This window comes from Syngnathoides biaculeatus, chromosome 6 (assembly GCF_019802595.1).
Source record: "Syngnathoides biaculeatus isolate LvHL_M chromosome 6, ASM1980259v1, whole genome shotgun sequence".
NCBI classification, from domain to species: domain Eukaryota; kingdom Metazoa; phylum Chordata; class Actinopteri; order Syngnathiformes; family Syngnathidae; genus Syngnathoides; species Syngnathoides biaculeatus.
The window spans coordinates 16614074-16635568 of NC_084645.1; the positions used below are offsets into that span (position 1 = coordinate 16614074).

General features: G+C 40.9%; 2 protein-coding genes across 5 annotated transcripts; one reads left to right on the forward strand and one right to left on the reverse strand.

Annotated features, from left to right (window-relative positions):
- Position 1: 1 nt before the first annotated feature.
- parp12a (poly (ADP-ribose) polymerase family, member 12a) lies at positions 2–20758 on the forward strand. 3 transcript variants are annotated; one of them, XM_061821964.1, is made up of 11 exons: positions 2–341; positions 8012–8147; positions 8721–8988; positions 9074–9178; positions 12210–12384; positions 15301–15478; positions 16855–17087; positions 18302–18371; positions 18460–18587; positions 18683–18834; positions 20496–20758. In XM_061821964.1, exons 1-11 carry the CDS (start codon positions 22–24, stop codon positions 20750–20752), a joined length of 2022 nt encoding a protein of 673 aa, XP_061677948.1. In that variant the 5' UTR covers positions 2–21; the 3' UTR covers positions 20753–20758. The 3 variants fall into 3 exon arrangements, with proteins under 3 accessions (XP_061677948.1, XP_061677949.1, XP_061677950.1); XM_061821966.1 differs by lacking the exon at positions 2–341 and adding an exon at positions 5397–5575; XM_061821965.1 differs by lacking the exons at positions 18302–18371; positions 18460–18587.
- Positions 2191–5286, reverse strand: LOC133501869 (proline-rich protein 13-like). 2 transcript variants are annotated; one of them, XM_061821988.1, is made up of 4 exons: positions 5096–5286; positions 4433–4477; positions 3858–4327; positions 2191–2451 (listed from the first exon to the last, which is right to left on the reverse strand). In XM_061821988.1, the coding sequence occupies exons 2-4, from the start codon at positions 4446–4448 to the stop codon at positions 2401–2403; spliced, it is 537 nt and encodes a 178-aa protein (XP_061677972.1). In that variant the 5' UTR covers positions 4449–4477; positions 5096–5286; the 3' UTR covers positions 2191–2400. The 2 variants fall into 2 exon arrangements, with proteins under 2 accessions (XP_061677972.1, XP_061677971.1); XM_061821987.1 differs by having other exon boundaries at positions 5072–5286.
- Positions 20759–21495: the final 737 nt, after the last annotated feature.

Sequence of the window (21495 nt, forward strand, 5' to 3'; positions counted from 1 at the left end):
AGTCCACAAAACTAGGCCGTGATGACAAAACCAGTATCTAATTACGTCATCCAAACCTTGTGTGACGACCACGGCAGTTCGGACTTTAGAGTCCTGACACGGAAATTGGAGCAGAGGTTCGGGGTTGCGGCGTCTGTACTCCACCGCGTACTTTCGGATGAGGCCAGAATAGCGGTGAAGAAAGGCGTCCTGGCCGTAGGTCCGGGTCAAATACTCAGCCAGGACAGTGTGGTCGTGGCCAAAACGACTCTACGGATCTGCCAGAGGAGACCCGGCCAGTGTATTCAGTGTGACAGTTTGCACCTTTGCAAGTTTTATGTATTGGGGACCTGTTTGTTTGGGTGAGTACATGCTTGTCAGATCTTTTATACTCTTCACAATCGTGCGTAAAAACACGGAAATCAAGTACAGAACGACTCCTCGGCGAACTGGCATACACACGTCAAGGGACTCGTGCTGCTTATATTTAGGGAGATCGTGGTTACACCGACGAGAATGAAAAGTATGTAAGGAAACCAATTTACTCTCCACCATGAACATACATTTTGTGACAATGGCAGGAAAAAAACTTCTAAGGAAGAAACCTCGAACAGAAAGAAAATACAGATATAGTGTACAGTGCGATAAAGCTATATTCCAAAATACATTACATCAGAGGAGATAGAATAGATCATTTCACAATTGACCCCTCCGTAGAAATTGCGTCATCTGCGTCGCTGACCAATCAGAGGCCAGAGATCTACATAACCACGCCCCCGTTTGGACCCCCAGTTCCTTCAGACAACTTTGCATGGTCCAGTATAGCTTGTTAGCGTTTTATCGCGTATTTGGGTTCTTTAACAATAGATATGGTTAAGAGGTGTAGTCACGGACTTTATAATAGTGACGACAGGTATCCTGAAAGGCTAGTTGGTGGAGTTCAATTCGTACCCTTTCCAAAACCGAAGACCCAGTGCGAAAAATGTCTTCGATGGATCAAACTTTGTGGAAGACTGAAAACTGAATCCATCTAAAATCAACCGGAACAGAAGACCGAGTATGAAAAATGTCTTCGATTTTCAATACATGTCTCATATAAATGAATTAGCAGTTCTTCGCTTGCATAACATAGCTAAGTGTGAATGATTGACACACTTGGTCTGTGTTGAGCGATATTTTGCGATGATCTGACTGCACAAACGTGTCCCTTTGTTCGCGGCTAATGAGCTAAGCTAAACCGGTCTAGCAGTCCTAAAAGCCTTCGACGTGCACCGAGACACCAAGACTGAAGGAAGGATGTTTGAGGACACAAAAGTAGTGATTGTCGTACTCGGTCGGGACTTACGTAGGTTCAGCACTAAGTCAAGAATAATTATTGAAGGGAGCGCGTGACGTTACACAAAGAAAACGAGAGAAACAACTCGTGAATCAAGCCTCGCCTTCTTCTTTTCCTTCATACGGCGGTTCACAAACGGCTATACAGATACATATACAGATTCTGCACACAAGTGTGATATGTAACACGAAAATAGGAAACTGTCAATGACGACTTCGTCTTTGGGTTATAATATATTATAATATGTGGCTTCTCGGTCTTCCTCTGACTCCGGAAAGATCTCGCGCTAATATCAATGGTTTCTCCGTCGATATGCATGTAAATACCATTGAAATACCCCTCGCTGAAATACTTGAAGCCCTGCTGTCTGCTTTTCAACGATATTTCACTGTTAGCTCAGAATGCGAGTGAGAAATCAGCTGGTAAATCAGATAGTTTCGCTCTATTCTTTTCTTGCTGCGCCGCCCTTTTTGCTAATTGTTTGTCTGACGTAGGCGCACGTGGCGTGACGTCACTTCAGGAGGCGTGGTTAAGTGCCCTGTACGGAGGGGTCAATTCAGGACTATGTTATTCTTTTTGAACGTCTTTTCAGAACTTACCTCATTTTTTTCAAATATATTTTAAATGGAAATGACTTGAATGGTGCATTTAAACCCCTGAAAATGCTTTTTTTTTGGGGGGGGGGGGTTCCATGACCCCTTGTCTGCTCCTGGCAGCAACCTCCTCACCTGCGCCTTGTTTGTAATTTGTTCAATGATAGCTGTGGAGTTTGTATAACAGACATTTTCTCTTATGAATTGAACTACAGAAGTAAACCAAGTTTACCACATTGTTGCAGTTTATCGAAATGCAAACGAACAGTTTAAATAACAGAATGGAAGAGTAATTCTTGTGACTTTTTATACATTTATTAAAACACATAACATTGTACATAGTATTCATGGATAATTCCTTTTAGTAGTTTGCCCCTTTATTTGTATATGGAAGTAGGGTATGTATACAGAAATGTCATGAAGGTATATTTCCAAGATGCCTTTTAAAAGGTGCTTTATTATGGAGTTGTGCCATAGAGTTGAACGATTGCTTCAGTCGGAGTCGCTGCTGCTACTGCTGCTACTGCTGCTGCTGGAGGAGTACTGCGGAGAAAGATTAATAAGCATGTTTATGCATTGGTATCATTTACCCCAAGTCAGTGTTTTGCTTTTTCTGAGGCCGCTGAGGATCACGATGACCTCTGACTTCTTTCTTTAACTATTTAACAAGCTGACCTCTTAAGTTGATGAATTTTTGCTTTTGGTTGTCCCCAGAGGAAATATTGTAAAAAGTGAATTCCCAAGTTCCATGATGAAACTCCTCAACGCAAAAAAAGTAACGATTAACTGTACATATAATGTTTTTAACTACCCAACAAGTGTAAAAACAATGTAACCAGTCTAAAATGGGATTTCAAAAAAGGAGAACAACTACTTTAGAGATACCACATAGTTTTTTTCCCCATATGAAAAAATAAAAAGCTGAATTCATCATTTTGTACCAGAGTTAAATTTTCCAACAAAGGGATATTTAATTAATTGTAAAAGTAATGCTTGAAACCCTCACAAAATATGTTACCTTTCTTAAACAAGCATTAATGAAACTAAAATAAGGTAAAAGTACCCTCCACTTCAAAATGGCCTAAACAAAGTTTCCCATAAGAACTATGTATTAAGCAAAAGATTTTGGATAAACGGTCACACTGTCCCTTCAGAAAAACTTTTAAGTCACATTCTAACTACCTACGAGATGGGGAAAAAAAAAATGAAATTGCTGTGGAAAAAAAAAGCAAAAATTAGTACAACTTCTCCCCTCTTTGAAGAAGCCAAACAAGATCAAATGTAAGGGGAGTAAGTGATGTACGATATTGTTTCAATTGTACAGTACTAAGGAGCTAGATGCTTTTCTTGGGGAGAATTGTGGTTCTACCCTAAATTGTTCCATTGGGGAGGGTCCGCTGCAGTGATTCTCAAATTGTGGTAGGTGGGCTCCTTCTAGTGGCATGCAGAAGAATCACTGAATAGCTGAAGATTCATTTCATTTCATGTGTAAAGTGAATTCAGAGATTCCATTCCATTTTTCAAGACACTTATCCTCATAAGGGTAGCAGGAGCACTGTTATTTCCAAATACAGTATATGTTTGAAAATTGCTGAAAACGTGCCAGGACTGAAAACCTCCGGTATGTAGTGCACTGTAGCAGAGCTGTAGAGTTCAACTTTTTCCAGTTTTCCAAATTCTTTAGGTGTAGCTAAAACTATGGGCCGTGACAATATTGGCTGTCTGGCATAAGTCGCTACTCCACTTCAATTTGTAATATTTAAAATTCACTTGAGTGATTAATAATCGGAGTTGTGACTTTCTTGAGGTCGCTGTGCTCCAAGCTTTGCCTGGAACATTTCGGCCTGCTGCTCTCCAAAAACGTTATGTTGTTTCGAGAGCTGAGTATTTGTTGAGGTGGTGCTTGGTGTAAAAAGTTTGCCGTTATGGGAGAGTGGTTTCAGTCTCACCTTGCCGCCATGTTTGTAGTAACCCTGGGTGTACATCTTGTGCACCTTCTTCAGCTTCTTGTGGGCTTTATGTGCCACCAATCCCATGGCCAAGCCAGTCAGGCCCCCACCAAACCCCCTCCTCAAGGGATAGACTGGGTTGACCCCGCCGTGGTAGACATAGCCCTTGTTGTGGTGGTCACCCTTATAATGGTGGAAACCTATCTGAGAGTGTGGGTACCCACCAGGGTGGACGCCTCCGACAGGGGCTACGGGGTACCCGCCAGGCGCAACTGGGTTGGAGTAAGGTCCCGGACCCCCCACATAAGGCGGAGCAACCCGAGGTGGGTTGGGTATCATGGCTGGGTTGACACCTGTCTGATACTGGACGGGCATGTACTGTTGATTTGGTTGTTGGGGAAAGACGCCTGCTGGGGGAAAGGTGGGGTATGCAGGGTTGTAGCCAGGAGGGAAGGCTGGGTTGGATGGACCTGAAGTAAACACATATACGGAGAGAGACAAATTCTAGCAGTTACTCACAATTTCATTCTCCAACCAAAAAAAAAAAAAGACTAAAAGTTGTGTGTACAGTATACCTTGATTTGGCCACATTGATACACTTCAGATGTAATGAAAGTTCCCTAAACACAGAGGGGGCGGAGGTTGGGGGGGGTAGATTAATGTACATATTTATATTGTTATTTTTCATACATATTTGTAGGAGTGTATTTCTATGTATTCATTTATGTATTTATTTTTTCCAGTATGTTACTAAATACACAAGAAGAAAAAAGTTGCTCATTAAAATAAAATTACCACTCTTAAAAATAATACATAAATAAAAAAATAAATACCAAACCAAAAATAACAAGTATTTTAAAAAGTAACAACAATTTGAAAAATAAAGTTGAAACAAAACAATAACAAAAAAGACTCAAATAATTTTAATGAAAAAAACTACTATAGATAATAACAACAAAAATCTTAATACGACCATTACTTTTATAAAAGAGTGGCAAAATCCCAGAATTTCTCTACTTTTTTTTGTATCCTTGCTCTATTAGTTCAAACAACATTATGCCATTTTTTTGTGACAGAATCATGTCACGTCATCTGTTATATTAAAAAAAAAAAGTTTTTCATGTCAAACATTCACATTATCCCAACTCTTGACGATTTAACTTCAGACATATGCGTTATATTAAGTACCATAAGTATTGTATGTAGGCTTTTACCTTAAAAGTGATCCAAAAGCTCACCTTTTGCTTGCTTAGTCAGAGTGGAGCTCTTTGTAATTGTTAGTCTTCCGCATTCAGCAGCAGCAGGGAGATAGATAGAAACAAACATGCCCGAAAGCCGCGCCCAGCCTTGAAAGTTTAAACTGTAACGCCCGTCGTCTCACGTTCACATTGTAGTCGGACGAGTCAATGCAAAGTGTCGTGTCATTGTTTCCATGCGCAATCACAACTATTGTTTATGTTTAAGGGAGCGGATGAAACATGGAGAATACACGTGAAACTTCATCAGGTACACCTGTAGCAGTTCATAATTCAATTGATTTGTGGACACATCAGTGATGGGAAGTCATCTCTAATTTGCCGTTTCCATGAAATTAGATTATTGAGGAATTATTGTCTAATTTCTTCAGTCATCTCTGGTGGGAGACACTTAACGTGTAAACAGACGAGCGGGGATTGAGGACTGAGGAGGTCTCAAATAAAGACATTGGATTTGGCCAGGTTAGTGGGATTGAGGCTTGATAGAGACAGAAAACAGGATAAAGGAGTTGAGTTGCCAGGGCGGTGGCAAGAGAACTATCGGCACAACAACAACTCGAGATAAAACTCCACAAAGTGCAAGGAGGGGAAAAAAAGTGAACATTAGATGCTGGCCGATATATACGCAACAGTAGAATGGTACTTTCGACTCAAAAAGGCAACCGTTGAAGCATTTTAGTTTAAAACATCTAAACCTGACCACAAAGTGTTCTACGAGGGTGGTTGACTTCCAAATCATTCTAGAAATGATTACAAATGATTCTATGGGTGATTTGTTGAAAGCAGTGTGTACTCAATGTCCTATTCTTATTGGCCAGTCACTACAATCAGCATTACTGTTTAAACCCCAAGTGTCATCCCTATAAACATTGTAAAATAGATATTGTAATGAAAAGTACATCTAACATTATTCACTTCAATATCTATACGAAAAAATAAAAGTGAGCGGAGAGCGCGTCATCCATGTACAAAGTTGCAGAAGTGTCATTCTACGATATCCAAGTGGTCGCCATATTGGCTGCATCCTCCGTTCGTGACGTCACACGGACATTCGCCAATGAAGACACGCAGTGCACCCTAACTATGGGAGACAAACGCCCCCCTTCTGACACGTAAGCTCTTTTCAAAAAGGAGAACACCACACAACCAGGTGAAGTTACCGGGGCAATATTACACTATTGTTTCGAGCCCTCGGGGCAATATTACACTATTGTTTCGAGCCAGATTCAGATGATATGCGATCACGGCCAAACCGCATCCCCGTCCGATCCACTTCCGCGGCGGAGATGAGCCATCGCGGCTCATCGCAGCCGGCCGGTGTGGCTTATGACGGAGCCAAGCGGTGCTGCTTAAGGGGGTCGTCCATAGACCCCGCAGTACGCGATGAACAACACAGTCGACCCGGGGCGCTTTACTGCGCACATGCGGCTGAGTGAGGCATTCTCAACTGGGTTCTTTAGAGCCGCCCCCGTCTGCAAAGCCCGACGCGCAGCCTTTGCAGAAGCCGTGACCGCTGAACGCGGCGCCTCAGCCGGTGTGGGAGATTTTTGGCGCCCTGGTGGCATGTAATGGAGCAGAACCGTGCTGCTTTTAGGGGGTTGTTCATAGCCACCGCAGTACGCGATGAACACCGTCGAGCCGGGGCGCTTTACTGCGCGAACGCAGCTGAGTGAGGCATTCTTGGTCGCCCGATGCGCACATCAACATATTTCATACGCGGATCTTTTGTTACGTTATGAGAGACCGATTACGCGGTCTGCCCCAAACTATTATTTTTTTTTTCAGTAGCTGTATACACAACTACCTGTTATTTGGAACCCACGAAGCTCTTGTCCTCTGCACCCGTGCAATCCATTTTTCACAACGAACCGGGTCTCTTGCAAACTTATGAAGGGTAAATCCATCTTTCTGAGTGTTCAAGCAATGTCCAGCAATGCAACGAGCCGGCACTTTGGCTAACACGAAGGAACAACGAACCACTTTCCCGGAGGTAAAACTAATTGAAACAAACGAGTCCACTTGGGGGCGGCGATGTCCTTTATTAATAACATACTAAAAATCCTGCATTTTGTGACAGTAGCTCTTTAAAGTGCCACTGTCATGAAATGCATGATTTTTAGTATGTTATTCGTGAAAAAATGACAGCCAATATGGGCCCATGTGTTTTTTTTCACCACAAAACATGTTTTTGGCGTATAGAGGTTTTTGTAACTCCCGCCATGAAAATCCTCTCGAGGAATTTGTTTTCCAGAAGAAACAGGAAGTGAAGTAAATGGCAGGACCGCACGGGTGCAAAGGACGAGAGCTTCATGTGTTCCGAATGACAGGTAGGTGTGTGTGTATACAGCTACTAAAAAAAAATAATAGTTTGGGACGGACCACGTAATCCGTCTCTCATAATAATAGAGCCGCGTACCTATGACAGGGATGCTAAATGTGCCGATGTGCGCGTCGGACGGCTTCCGCATCGCGCTTGCCCGTGAAGGCTGTCGCGTCGGCTCGCCAGCGAAGGCTGTCGCATTGTGCCTCGCAGACGAGCACGGCTTCAGCCAGGCTGGCTCATACATACTCTCTGGGAGTCTGTCGCCGCCGCCGGCAGTATGTTTGAGCGAGCCTGGCTATAGCCGTGCTTGTCCGCGAGGCATGACGCGACAGCATTTGCCGGCTTCGGCGCCGCGTCCGCCGGTCACGGTCCACTTGGATATCGAATGAGACTTCCCCAACTTTGCCCATGGAGGACGTGCTCTCCGCTCATCATTACTTTTTTTGTGTAGCCATTGAAGTGAACAATGTTATATGCATTTCACTATCTATTTTAGAGTGTTTATAGGGATGACACTTGACCTTTCAAGTGCAAATACACAAAAAGCAGAAATAAGACTTCTTTTTTGTTTTTAGATCTAAGTGTAAGCATCCACACATGTTGACTTGCTCACACAATGCAGAGCTGCTGACGAAACTTGACCTCCAACACCTTTCAGAGAAACAGCTGTTCCAACTCTTACTACAGAATGACCCCTACCTCCTCCCTGAGGTAGGTAGTCCTGGTGATAATAATACTTCGTCAAGTAATTCTTCAGGGTGGCATGGTAGATGACTGGTTAGCACATCTTCCTGATAGTTCTGAGGACCCGGGTTCAAATCTGGCCTTGCCTGTGTGGAGTTTGCATGTGTTTCCCGTGCCTGGGTGGGTTCTCTCTGGGTACTCAGATTTCCTCCCACATCCCCAAAACATGCATGATAGGTTCATTGAAGAATCTAAATTGCTCGGAGCTGTGAATGTGAGTCCAAATGCTCATTTGTTTATATGTGCCCTGTGATTGTCTGGCTACCAGTTCAGGGTGTACCCAGCCTCCTGGCTGAAGATAGTTGGGATAGCCTCGAGCACTTCTGCGCCCCTTGTGTGGATAACCGGCTCAGAAAATGAAAGAATAAAAGTAAATTCTTCACATGCCCTCAGTTGGACTACACTTTGCGGGAGCAATTATGCTTGAATTAGTTTGGTGTGGAAACTCAAGCCCCAAACAATGTCTAAAATGTTTTGAAAGTCTTCTCAGAAGTATTTAGTGGCAGTGCTACATTCACACTCGACTGCACTTCCCGCCAGATATGCTCACACTACAATACGGGCGAGGGTGAGAGCGGCTTGTGCGCCTTCACCTCTCAGTGCCGCAATCTTCACGTCTGCAAGCCCCATGTCACCACAGGAGTCTGTAAACAAGGCGCATCGTGTCCCAGGATCCATAATATCGACTCAAAGGTGCACAAGAGTTTTGAAAATCTCAGTCAAGAGATGATTAAGACTCTTCCAAAAGTCTACAGAAATAAATGCATCATCGCAGATCAGCTGAAGGGGCCGGCCACTGCTGCGCCTGGTAATAAAAACAATCATAGAAAAATCATCATTGTCCATCACCTTTGGTCCAGTATGTGTGAAATTGTCACATGAAATATTTTCAGAGGCAAGATGTCCCGCCGGCTCAAAGGGTGCAACTAAACCAGTGAGAGATTCTGACAAGGAGGAAATCTGCATCTTCTTCATCAGAAAGCTCTGCACTTATAAAGGTAACAAGCACAGAAGCCTCATCTTTGCATTATTTGGATTTTATATGAAACTTCTGCCACCCTTCTGAGGATAAGCGGCTGAGATGATGGATGAGACAAAAAACGGTGAGGACTCATATAAGGATGTCTTTATTTCTTTAAATTGAAAAGCACAACGACTCAAAGCTTTTACCCCTTAAAAGATACTAAGATATTCAAGTACTACCATAATGACCAATATTGAAGTGCAGTATGGTCGTAAGCCTAAATTGTAATAAAACATAATGCACGTTTTATTTTTATAAAGTACGTCGAACTATTATTGTAGGCCACAATAATACAATTGTGCAAAATTTGAACATATAAACTGAAAATATGACCTTCTTAATACAAGTAAAATTATTGAACAAACTTATTTAACAATAAAATAAGTGTGGGGGGGGTTGGAAAAAGTATGAGTTGATTTGGTAAGATTTTTAAAACTAGTATATTTTTTTTTATTGGTGAAAATGAAATAATAAAAAAACGTTAAGTACAGTAAGATGTTTTCAGTAGAGATAAGATTAATCAATTTCATTTTTTGCAGTGAACGCTACTTGAATATTGAGATCCTGCACCTACGTCATCACTGGCCGGAAGTGCCAATCAAACAAACCAGTCTTAATGCTAAGTCGATTGGAGACAGCGCGAAAATACGTTTTATAGCACGACGCCCAGAGTTTTGTCCGATACCGTTAAACATTTAGAAGGTGATAATAAACGAAGGTACGTGCAAAAATGAGAAACACTTGGCATAGAGGACCCATATTTAATGCCGAAGTCGGCGTTTTCGCCGATAAGAAATTGGACTATTACCCCGCTTGCGCTTTTCTTGGGCAACTGGATCTACACGTGTATTTGGTGAGTAAGTCGTCGAGATTTACACGGAAGAATTTGAAAGCGTGGAAATGTCTGGACCCATAAAAATACTTCGTTGCTGGATCTGTTCTTAATCAAGAATAAATCCCATATAGCGATAGAGGCATCCAGATTTTTTTCAATACAAATCCCAATATTTGAAGAAATGACCACTGGTTTTACACAAACTCACATTCATTAACTATGATTAAAAAAAAAAGACAGCGAGTCGGCTCCTCCGTACACGAAGCGTGTAGGGGCCACACATTAAACTTTGTTTAAATATGCATCGTTCTCAAATGAGTCCAATGGGTATTTAAAAAAAGAAAATAAACCGCTGGGATAGGCTTCAGTCCCCGTACATCTGTTGCGACCACACATTAACCTATGTAAACCTCTGTGTGACCGATGGTTTCGTTTCTTTTGTTAAACACGCATTGGACTCATTTGAGAACATTGCATCTTAGAAAAAAGGAAAGAGGTTTACTGAAGACGTGTGGCCGCAACACATTTCATGTATGTTGGAGACGAGTCCCTGTCATTTTTTATTTATTTTTTTAACGCATTGCTCTCAAATGAGCCAAATTGGCATTATAACTACTTCTTGGGAATTTGAGATTGAGAAGAATAATTCCTACCTGAAGTGAAGTGATCGCTCCACAGTCGTGTGTATTTGGTTGGGCACCATCCATCACGTTTAATTGCCGAAATCCATCATCTATACTCATCTTTTCAGCTGGTATTCCACAGAATGATCTCTTTGAATATCTGCTATCTGTCTCCGCTGTTGTAACAACCAACAGCACAATAAGTCTCGGGCATTGTGTATATTCTGCTCCAGTTCAATGTCCCCCTACACTGTCAAGCACCTCTTTTTAAACGGTAATATGGCGCCGTGAAAATGGTGACGTCACGTGCTCTACAGGAGTATTAAGAAAAACTGTCCCTTCAGTAAGTGCAGTAATGGCTCACTCCAAATGTATTGCATATAAAAGTTAATAACAATTGTACAGTGTTTTAAAACGGGCTGATTTTTGTGCAAATGGAAATCACATTTTTAAAAAATGTGCTGTATTGTAGCCCATTGAAGTGAAGTAAAACTGCAAAATTGTTTGGTTGCATTTTCGTGCTCAAATCGAACACCGAGCAGCCGCAGGTTTACACGAAATGGCCACCTGCACAAACTAAAGACAGCCAGTTGTATGGAGAAAAACACGCCTTGACAAATTTGACTTGCTGAGTTTAAGTTGACATTAAGATGTGCAATATTCAGTATAGGGAAAAATGAGATTGCGTTTTTGTTTTCATCTAAACCTGCGATATACTGCACATTGCCATATGAAATGGGACAAAATCAGTGTTGAGAAGGTTCCTTTGCTACACGATCTAGTTAAAAATTAGGTTCATTGTTCCAAAAAATGAACTAGTTTAGTTCGTAGTTCAAAATTTTGAACCAAGTTCACCAGTTCAAAAACAAACTAGGTTTGTTTGCTTGTTTTTGAATACATTGCTGGTGGGCTACTACTTTCAAACTCCTGGCATTCGATTTCACAGTTGTCGCCAGCCGTTCAGTCCTCACCAGAAGACAGCTGCAGCTTGCATCCTACAATATCAAAAACAGGAGAGAAATAAAATTGGTTCAAATGAGAACTTGAAACAAAGTCACGCAACACAGTATTTCTGCAACAAGAGTGAAAACATTCCTCTCACCTCTGCCTGACTATATGAACAAAATAATTCATAAAAACAAAATACATTCTATAGTGTCACGCTGTGATCATTCAGTCTTTTAATATTCAATAGCATTCTGATTCAGATGTTTTTTTTGTTTTTTTGTTTTTTTTTTTTTGCTCACCAGAAAAAATACTGAATGAAATTGCCCAATTGCTCTATGACAGCTCTCAAGGTTGAGTTAGTTTTTGGTCTCAGAAAATTGTACATTTGTTAGGGAATTTGGAGGTTCATTGGTTAAAATCACAAACTTGTTGTGTCTTTACTCGCTTAAAATTACACATTTTGTTTATTTGAATGTACTGCTTAGTCATTTTGAGGAAATACTTCAGTCTTCTAAGGGAAAGGATGGTGTTGACACACCACTCACTAACTGTACTCTGTGTTACTTTTTTTAAATAAAATGTTTTTATTATTCCTACAGAGAAATGTTTCCATGTCCACTGGCACTTACCTTATAGATGGCAGCTTCTGGACTGTGACGGTGTAACTTGGAAAGACTTAACCGACATGGAGGAGATTGAGAAAGCCTACTGTGACCCAGCAAGAGATTCAAGTTCCATCGACCAGGCGAGATTGAGAAATGCACACGTCACAGGGTTTGTAGAGCACACTGAAACATTATTTTAAGTACAGAAACACAGTCCTACGCGCAAAATATTTAGTGCAGAGATGTACTGTGAAATTTTTGGTCATCTCTTGTTATTCATTTGCGGGTGCGCAAGCACATAGAAACAAACAATCAATCGCACTCCCAATCACACTTCAGAGCAATTTGGAGTCTCCAATGAATGGTTGTATTTGGGATATGGGAGGAAACCGGAGTGCTCGGAGAAAACCCACGCAGGCACGGCGAGAACATGTAAACTCCACACAGGTGGGGCTGGGTTTTGAAACCCGATCCTCTGAACTGTGAGGCCAACAGTTGCACCACTGTTCCGCCATCCCTCTTATTATAATAACCAAAATATTAGAAACCACTCTCCATATGATGTAGTGTAGTTCTAATTGACTTACTTACTGTAAACTACTTCCAGAATCCAATTGGCACGAATAAAATCAGTAAATAGATTCTATGAGAACTAGATGGACATTTTGGTCACATTCATTCTCCTTAGGCAAAAGGAAATGCGGGCTCTCTTAAATGGCGTGTGCACCATGAACGAAGCCGTTCGCTTTTGGCCAGTGTTTACCAGCCTTTTTTGAACCAAGCCCCCCTTTTGAAAAGAGTCTCAGCTCAGAAGCATAAAAATTTTCACCAAAATTATAAGTACTGCAATACCAATGATCTCATCTCGGTATACTTAGAATTGTATGAAATCTGGGACTGTGTAGTTCGACACACTCACAGGAAGTCATAAATAATTGAATGCCGACTGATATCACACCTTAAGCAATCTAATGGAAGAGGATTTAATTATTCAACATTTTACTCTTTGTGACTGTCATAGATGAATGAAGAAGTATTTTTGATATGTATATACAGTGCCTTCCATAATTATTGGCACCCCTGGTTAAGATGTGTTTTTTAGCTTCTATTTTTTTTTCTAAATAATATGGGACCTTAATGGAAAAAAGGGAAAAATCCAACCTTCAATACAAGTACATTTATTCAGTGTGGGGAAAAAAAATCCCACATCAAGAAATAATTATTTGACATCAAATAATGTGTGTCACAATTATTAGCACCCCTGGTGTTAATACTTAATACAACCCCCTTTTGCCAACAAAACAGCACCTAATCTTCTCCTATAATGTTTCACAAGATGGGAAAAGATAGAAAGTGGGATCTTCAGCCATTCCTCTTTGCAGAATCTCTCCAAATCATCCAGAGACCTGGGTCCTCTCCTCTTCAGCTCACCCCACAGGTTTTCAATGGGGTTGAGGTCTGGGGACTGAGATGGCCATGGGAAGAGCTTGATTTTGTGTCTGGTGAACCATTTCTGTGTAGATTTGGCCATATGTTTAGGGTGATTGTCTTGCTGAAAGACCCAGTGACGACCCATCTTCAGGTTTCGGGCAGAGGGGAACAGATTTTGATTTAAAATGTCCTGGTATTTCAAAGCATTCATGATGCCAAGCACCCTAACAAGGTTCCCAGGGCCTTTGGAAGCGAAACAGCCCCACAGCATCACTGACCCACCCCCATTCTTCACAGTGGGTATGAGGTGCTTTTCAGCATGCGCATCTTTTGTGGCACGCCAGACCCATTTAAGAGTGTTTGTTGCCAAAAAGCTCAATCTTGGTCTCATCTGACCAAAGCACACGGTCCCAGTTGAATCCCCAATACCGCTTGGCAAACTCCAGATGTTTGCGTTTATGATTGTGAGTGAGGAAAGGTTTTCTCCGTGCATGCCTCCCGAACAACTTGTTGGCGTGTAGACAGCGCCTGATGGTTGTTTTGGAGACTTTGTGACCCCAGGATGCCACCATTTGTTGTAATTATGTAACATTGAGCTTTGGAGATCTTTTGATTTCTCTTACCATCCTCCTCACTGTGCATGGTGGCAAAATAAACATGGGTCCTCGTCCAGTTGTTTTGAACTTCTTAATTATTCCTCTCACAGTGGATATGGGCAGCTGCAGTTGAGTGGAAATCTTCTTGCCGCCTCTGCCTGACCTGTGAAGGTCGACGCACATCTGCCTCACTTGTATGCTGTGTTCCTTTGTCTTTCCCATCTTTAAGAGTGGATAAGAGAAATGGCCTCTGTGTCATGTCATATTTATACCCCAGGGAAACGGGAAGTGATGAATTACTAATTAAATGTTCCTACATACTCTGGTAAACTTTGTAAACTACTATAGAAATGACAGAAATGGTTCAATTATATTTATTTCCTGGGTATTGTTAAGGGTGCCAATAATTGTGGAACAGGTGATTTAATGAAAAATAATTATTTTTTAGTCAGGGATTTTTTTCATTTTCTTACAATTCATTTGAGTTGAAGGTTACATTTTCCTAAAATTTTCAGTGTGACAGTACTCTTCTGCAAAAAACACTTAATTTATTTTAAGGCTTTTAACACATCTTAACCGGGGGTGCCAATAATTATGGAGGGCACTGTATTTGAGACCGCCGTGCGATTGGCTGGCAACCAGTTCAGGGTGTACCCCGCCTCCTGCCCGTTGACATCTGGGATGGGCTCCAGCACTCCCCTCGGCCCTTGTGAGGATAAGCGGCTAAGAAAATGGATGGAATTATAAACCATTTTTATACTCTTAAACATATATATATATATATATATATATATTTGAGACCAATTGAAATTGAATGATTGTTAATTTGACCATTTCCTGGGGGAAAATCCTTGAGAGTACAGATGACTATCGTGATTTACTTCATCGCCTACTCTGCTTGACAAAGAGGTAACCGATACTTCTCTAAAGTGTCCAAAGTGGTCATTGTCTTTGGAAAAGCATGGTTTTGCTTACAGCTCTTATAATGGGTTTCCTTTGCTTGACTTAAGAGGTGTTTTAGCTTGCATGTACAATGCATTTTGGGTGGTTTCTTTCAGCACCCCTGAGACTGTCAGAATGCCATTAGTTGACTTCATTGGGATGACTTGCAACGGCTCTCCTGTGCGTCGCTTGTCCACAGCCTCCTCTGTCACCAAGGCCTCTCACTTTATTCTGACAACGCAGTGGCTCTGGTACTGGAAGGATGACATTGGCAAATGGCAGGAGTTTGGAAAGGTGAGCTGTAATTATTAGTGTGATTATGATATTATTGTAGATTGTTAATGGATACAGTTGAGATGTGAGACTTGCTGTTTCCAGAACAATGCTGAGAGTATTTTGCCCAACAGGCTGGCCATAGATGCGTCAAACGCAGTCGGTGTCCTAACGCCGGTTGACTTCAAAGTTGGACTAATAAAATATTTGGTAGTTCAACACTTACTTGTCACTACTCTAAAACCTCCAACTGGATTATCTTGCCAAGTGCCTCTCTTAGATCATTATCATTTTTGGAACCAAATCATCCTTTATTATTATGTCCGCCTTCACGATATCATACGTGCGGTGAATGGAACGGAAATCCTGTCCACAGTCAGTGTGCACATCCACCGTTTGGTGTCCTTAACGCCCGTTGAAAGCGACGGCCAAGCGTTATAAAATTATTTGTCAAAAAGGTGTAAAAAATAAATCACTAAATGTCACCCCATTTGAAATACATCAAAGTTAAGTACATTGTTGGCAAAGGAAATCAAAAGTGTTTTGTGTTGATCAAAATATTGATTAATTACATTTCAAAAGTATTCGAAGAGATTTTCAGACTAACTTCACAAAGTTTCAGAATTGGAAAATTCACATTTATACTGTATGAAATATTAAATTTACATAACCTTTGGATGCATGACTGTCCCATAACTGTTGTTAAGCTTTCAGTATAACTTTGCTCAGCCAGGAACAGCCAGCTAGTGTTTTGTCTGTCATCTCCTGATAAGGATGCAGCTGACTGGGATGTGGGTGAATCTTTTCCTCAAGAAAATTTACTCAATCTGACTGAACGATCCTGCGTATAATCTGTTTGGGAGTGTGGAGGCTTGTAAAGAGCATGAGGACAGCTGGCCATCTCCCCCTCTCTGTCTTCTTGTTGTTTCCTTTGTATCACAGGTGTCAAAGTCAAGGCCCAGAGGCCAGATTCGGCCTGCCACTGGATTTTATGTGGCCCTCGAAGGCAAATTGTGCCAAAACCTGCATCAAAATTTCAAATTGTCATATGAATGCTAACATTGCAAGCATTTGTGTTACCAGACATCAACAGTAGTTGAAAAACTATTTAATACTTTTTTTATGAAATTGCCAATTTTCTTTTCTGCCCTCCTCTTGTAATTATTAAACCACGTCCAAATCGTCTTTCTCATTAGTGTCGCGATTTCCTCATGCATGTTGTTTAACATAAAAGATCTGGTTAAAAGAAAAAAAACTCAATTGGATATGTAATTTCTTGGAATTAAACAATGAAATTATGTAAAAATGTTTAGAACTGTGTTTCTGTCAAATGCAGTCAAACTAAATGATACATATTGTTTGTTACTACTTTCAATTTCATTTTTGTGTCTCTTCAGAGTGAGATTAACACACCAGCCTCTCTCACTTCCGAAACGCTGGAGAAGATTTACCTGGAAGACCAAAAGACGCAAATAACTTTCTCTGCAGGCAAATATAAATATGTGATGCACTTCAGAGATGAAGCAGGAGCTCGGCGGCTGTATCAGAAAAATTTAATCCTTTCCACCAAGCGGGAGGTTCGAAGGAGGCCTCGCTTTGTTTCCTCCCATCATGGAGAGATGTGTAAGAGGTATGTTTTTCTGTTACACATTCACATGTGATTCTTCTAAGGGACTGTTTTTAATTTAAAACTGATATAACACTGAACATCATTTTGTCATTTGCTTACACTCAACTTTGCCTTGCAGACTAAAAATCATTTGTCATGTATTTGAAAATGATAATTGCTTTTCTGTGACAACGTCGCTAATGTGTATTGTGCATGAGTACAACATAACAAAAATGACAAGTGAATGACCCCCACACATTTAATTCACGTACAGGTAATACTGCATGTGATATCTTTACACAATCTTGGCTGTGGTAACCTCCAGTCTGGTATGTTCATTATGTTTTTTTTTTGTTTTTTTTAATCATTGTGAAGAGGGATCCTCTTTATCTAATGCTTGTGGTGTAAACGTACCCTTAAAGTAGAAGAAAATGTTCTGTGTAGATGGTAAAAGTGGTTTGCATGTTCTCCCCGTGACTGCGTGGGTTTTGTCCGGGCACTCTTGATTTCCTCTCGACATCCCAAAAACATGCAACACTAATTGGACACTCTAAATTGCCCCTAGGTGTGATTGTGAGTGTGGCTGTTTGTCTCTGTGTGCCCTGCGATTGGCTAGCAACTAGTTGAGGGTGTACCCTGCCTCCTGCCCGATGACAGCCGGGATAAACTCCAGCAATCCCGTGACCCTTGTGAGGATACCGCGGCTAAGAAAATGGATGGATGGTAAAAGTGATGAAAATGGAGAACATGTTAATGCATGTCAATGCTAATTACGCTGGATTACGACCAAAAGATGAACGGCGGACCACAGTGCATTCTGTTCTGCAGCAAAGAACTGTACATATAAATACTGAAACCAGCATCATTTACATGTCAGATTTTAGCATTACAAATGATCTTTTGATTACAACGACAATGACATTATGCCTTTATTGACTAAAACGGGCTCTTTGATGGGCATGTGTTGGGCAAGGGGTGGAAAGCAGACACGTGCGTGGCTTTAAAAACAACTGGTCTGATATGAGTATTGCGTTTTCACTCATTTCTGCAGGTCCGTGGGAATGTGGATAGTGTGCTATTATGTTAAACTTTCCAAAAATGAAATGAAAAAGTGTTTGTGTTCATAACACAAATTTGGAGTCAAAGTTTTGAGCTGCAAAGGTTTATGAATTCTTCCTTAATCTCCGAGGAGTTTTTGGAAATACTATGTCTTAATAAAAGGTATTGTCACACAGATCCAGGCCTTCCACAGAGGAATGCCCTCCACATTGGGACAAAAATGCCCTTCCCGAAATTGGATTCAAGGTGTTTTTCATCACTCATTACTGTGCTGACATTTTGTGATTCCGCTGTAAGAACTAATCGAAAAACCTCTTCATTGTCACTCTGTCAGATGGTGCCGCTTCCAAAATCTACAGAGTACAACAGTATTGAATGTTTGTTCAAGATGACAATGCCAAAAAGTAGGATCCAGAGTATCAGGAGGATCCAGAACCCTTCTCTGTGGACACAGTTTCAATTGTAAATGTTGCGCAGGGTTTGAAAATAAAAAAACGCTGGCTGTGCACTTATAAGGCACATAACTACACACATTTCATTTTTTTGTGCGCATTCAGACAGAGGGACCAGATGAAGAAGAGAAATGGAGGGAAGCCTGTCAGTGAGCAGTACTTGTTCCACGGGACGAGTGCAAACTTCATTAATGACATCTGTGAGCAAAACTTTGATTGGAGGATTAGCGGCATCCATGGCACGGCCTTCGGCAAAGGTATGCATGTTGAAGATACTCTGTTTCCTGTCAGCAAATCATTTAACTTGCAATTCACTTAAAGTTGAAGCCAGAAATGTACATGTGCTGTGCAAAAACACATTTATTTGTTTTTTTGTCTCACTGCCTGAAGTCAAATCAGACTAAACATCTCCTGTTTCTGGTCAGTCAAGATTACCAGATTTATTTCATTTTTAAAGGCCACAAAAATGAGAGGGAGAACTTCTACCAGGATTTCATATTTTCTTTGAGGTCAAAAGTTTACATACACAAAAAGTACTGTCCTTGGGGGAAAAAAAAAAAACATGGGGAAGCCGAGATAATGACGTCATGACTTTGGAAACTCCTGATCGGTTAACTGACAACATGTGAGGTAATTGACGGATGGATGTATTTAAGGTTACACCTCTAACACTCTGCTTCCTTGTTTGAAATCATGGAAAAATAAAAACAAATCAACTGGGAAATCACAGAATGTTGGAGTTCCATATGGCAATTTCCAGATGCGTGAAGGTGCCACCCTCATCCTTTCAAACAATTATACGCAAGTACAAACATCAGGAGAATGTCCAGCCATCAGACCGGTCAGGAAGGAGACAGGTTCTGTATCACAGAGACGAACGTGTTTTAGTCTACAATGTGCGAATAAACCCCAGAACTAAAGCTAAGGACCTTGTGAAGATGCTGGATGAAACTGGTAAGAAAGTGTCATTATCCACAGTGAAGAGTCCTCCACCCACACGGGTTGAAAGGCCACTCACCAAGAATGAAGCCATTACTGTACTCCCAAAGAAACATAAAAAAGCCAGAATACAGAAATCATCACGTCTGGAGATATATCCTATGGCCCGATGAAACTGAAGTGGAGCTGTTTGGCCATGACTGTTACATCTGGAGGAAAAATGTGGAAGCTTGTAGAGCTGAGAACACCATTCCAACTGTGTCGCTTGGAGGTGGCAGCATCTTGTTGCGGCAGCATGAAATGGACTTCTTTATAAAATAGACGGCATCATGAAGAAAGAACATAACATGGGAGCTATTGAGGCAGTGTCTCAAGACATCAGCCAGGATGCTAAAAATTGGGCGCAAATAGGTCTTCCAGAACGACAATGACCCGAAGCATACTCAAAAATGGTTAAAAAGTACCGTGAGGATAACAATGCCTTGCAGTGGCCACCACAAAGCCCTGATCTGAATCCCATTGAAAATTTGAGGGCAGATCTTAAAAGGTGTCTGCAAGCAAGGCAACCGACAAACTTGACTCACTTCCAGCAGTTCTGTCAAAAGGAATGGGCCAGGATTCCAGGAAGATGACTGTCAGAAGATTGTGGACGGTCCCCCAAAATGTTTGACCCAAGTCACGCAGTTCAAAAGGAAATGTGACTCCATACTTTGGAAATGTATGCCAACTTTTGACCTTGAAGAAAATAATGTAAAATTCTGCAAGAAATCCCGTCATTATTCTGGCATTTAACTAAATTAAATAATTTAGGTGATCCTGACTGACCGGAAACAGATGTTTAGTCTGATTGGACTTCAGTGAGATAAAAAAAAAAAAGAAATGTCTCTTTTTGCACAATGAATATAAACTTCTGGCTTTAACTGTAGGTGTGGTTAAAATTCGCATTGAATTACTCACTTGAAAAGTTTTGTCTTGACAGGAAGCTATTTTGCCAAACACGCTTCTTACTCAAACCGATATATCAAAGCCAGAGGCGTGAACAAGAGCATGTTTGTGGCTCTAGTCCTGGTAGGAGACTACACCAAGGGAAGCTCCCAATTTGCCCGCCCACCAGCCAAAGGAAACAGCACAATTCTATATGATAGCTGTGTTGATGATGTGAAAAACCCCAATATTTTTGTCATTTTTGAAAAACAACAGATTTATCCAGAGTTCCTCATTGACTACTCTGAGTAGCAATAGGAGTATTTGCTTCAGGTGATTTGGGAGTGGGGGATTCTCAAGCCTTTGTGAAGTCAAAGGCCTTCACGATTGCGGTTTTGTTGATGTCTTCAATGACAATTTAGAATCATCATAATGTGATGTGGTCCACTTCTTCTCCTCAAAGTTGTTTGGATGGAATTACGTAATGCATTTATTTCTACATTAGCAAAGTACTCGCATGCAAAAACTGCAGCATTGACACATCTGTAAAAATTATTTTTAAATAATTGACATAAAAACAAATCTTAACGTGATGGCTTAAATATAAACGTGACATGTCACAGATCTATTTGATCTAACAACATTCTCATCCATCACACAAGTGTAAAAATAGGTTAACCACTGTGAACCATCTTTGCTTCTTCCTTCATATAACATCCTGGAGTTAGTCCAGGAACAGAAAAACAAAATATGTGCAGGTTTGATATTTTAATCATTGATAAACTCTGGTTTTGCATGACGTTAGCCATAGTGGTGGTCCAACTTAAGAAAATAATAATGTAAAAACATCCAAAATCATTCTCTTGCATCCAGCTGGAATGACATTGCATTTGGAATCCTAAATTGTACTGCATTTCTGGAGTTTGAACATTACTGTAGAATTACAACTGTTGTTTGACTAGTAAGATGACTTTTTCTTGTTATATTTGGTTTTGGGTGATTTCAAAATCAACACAATCATGACTTTTTTTTAATATAAAAATTTACACAATTTT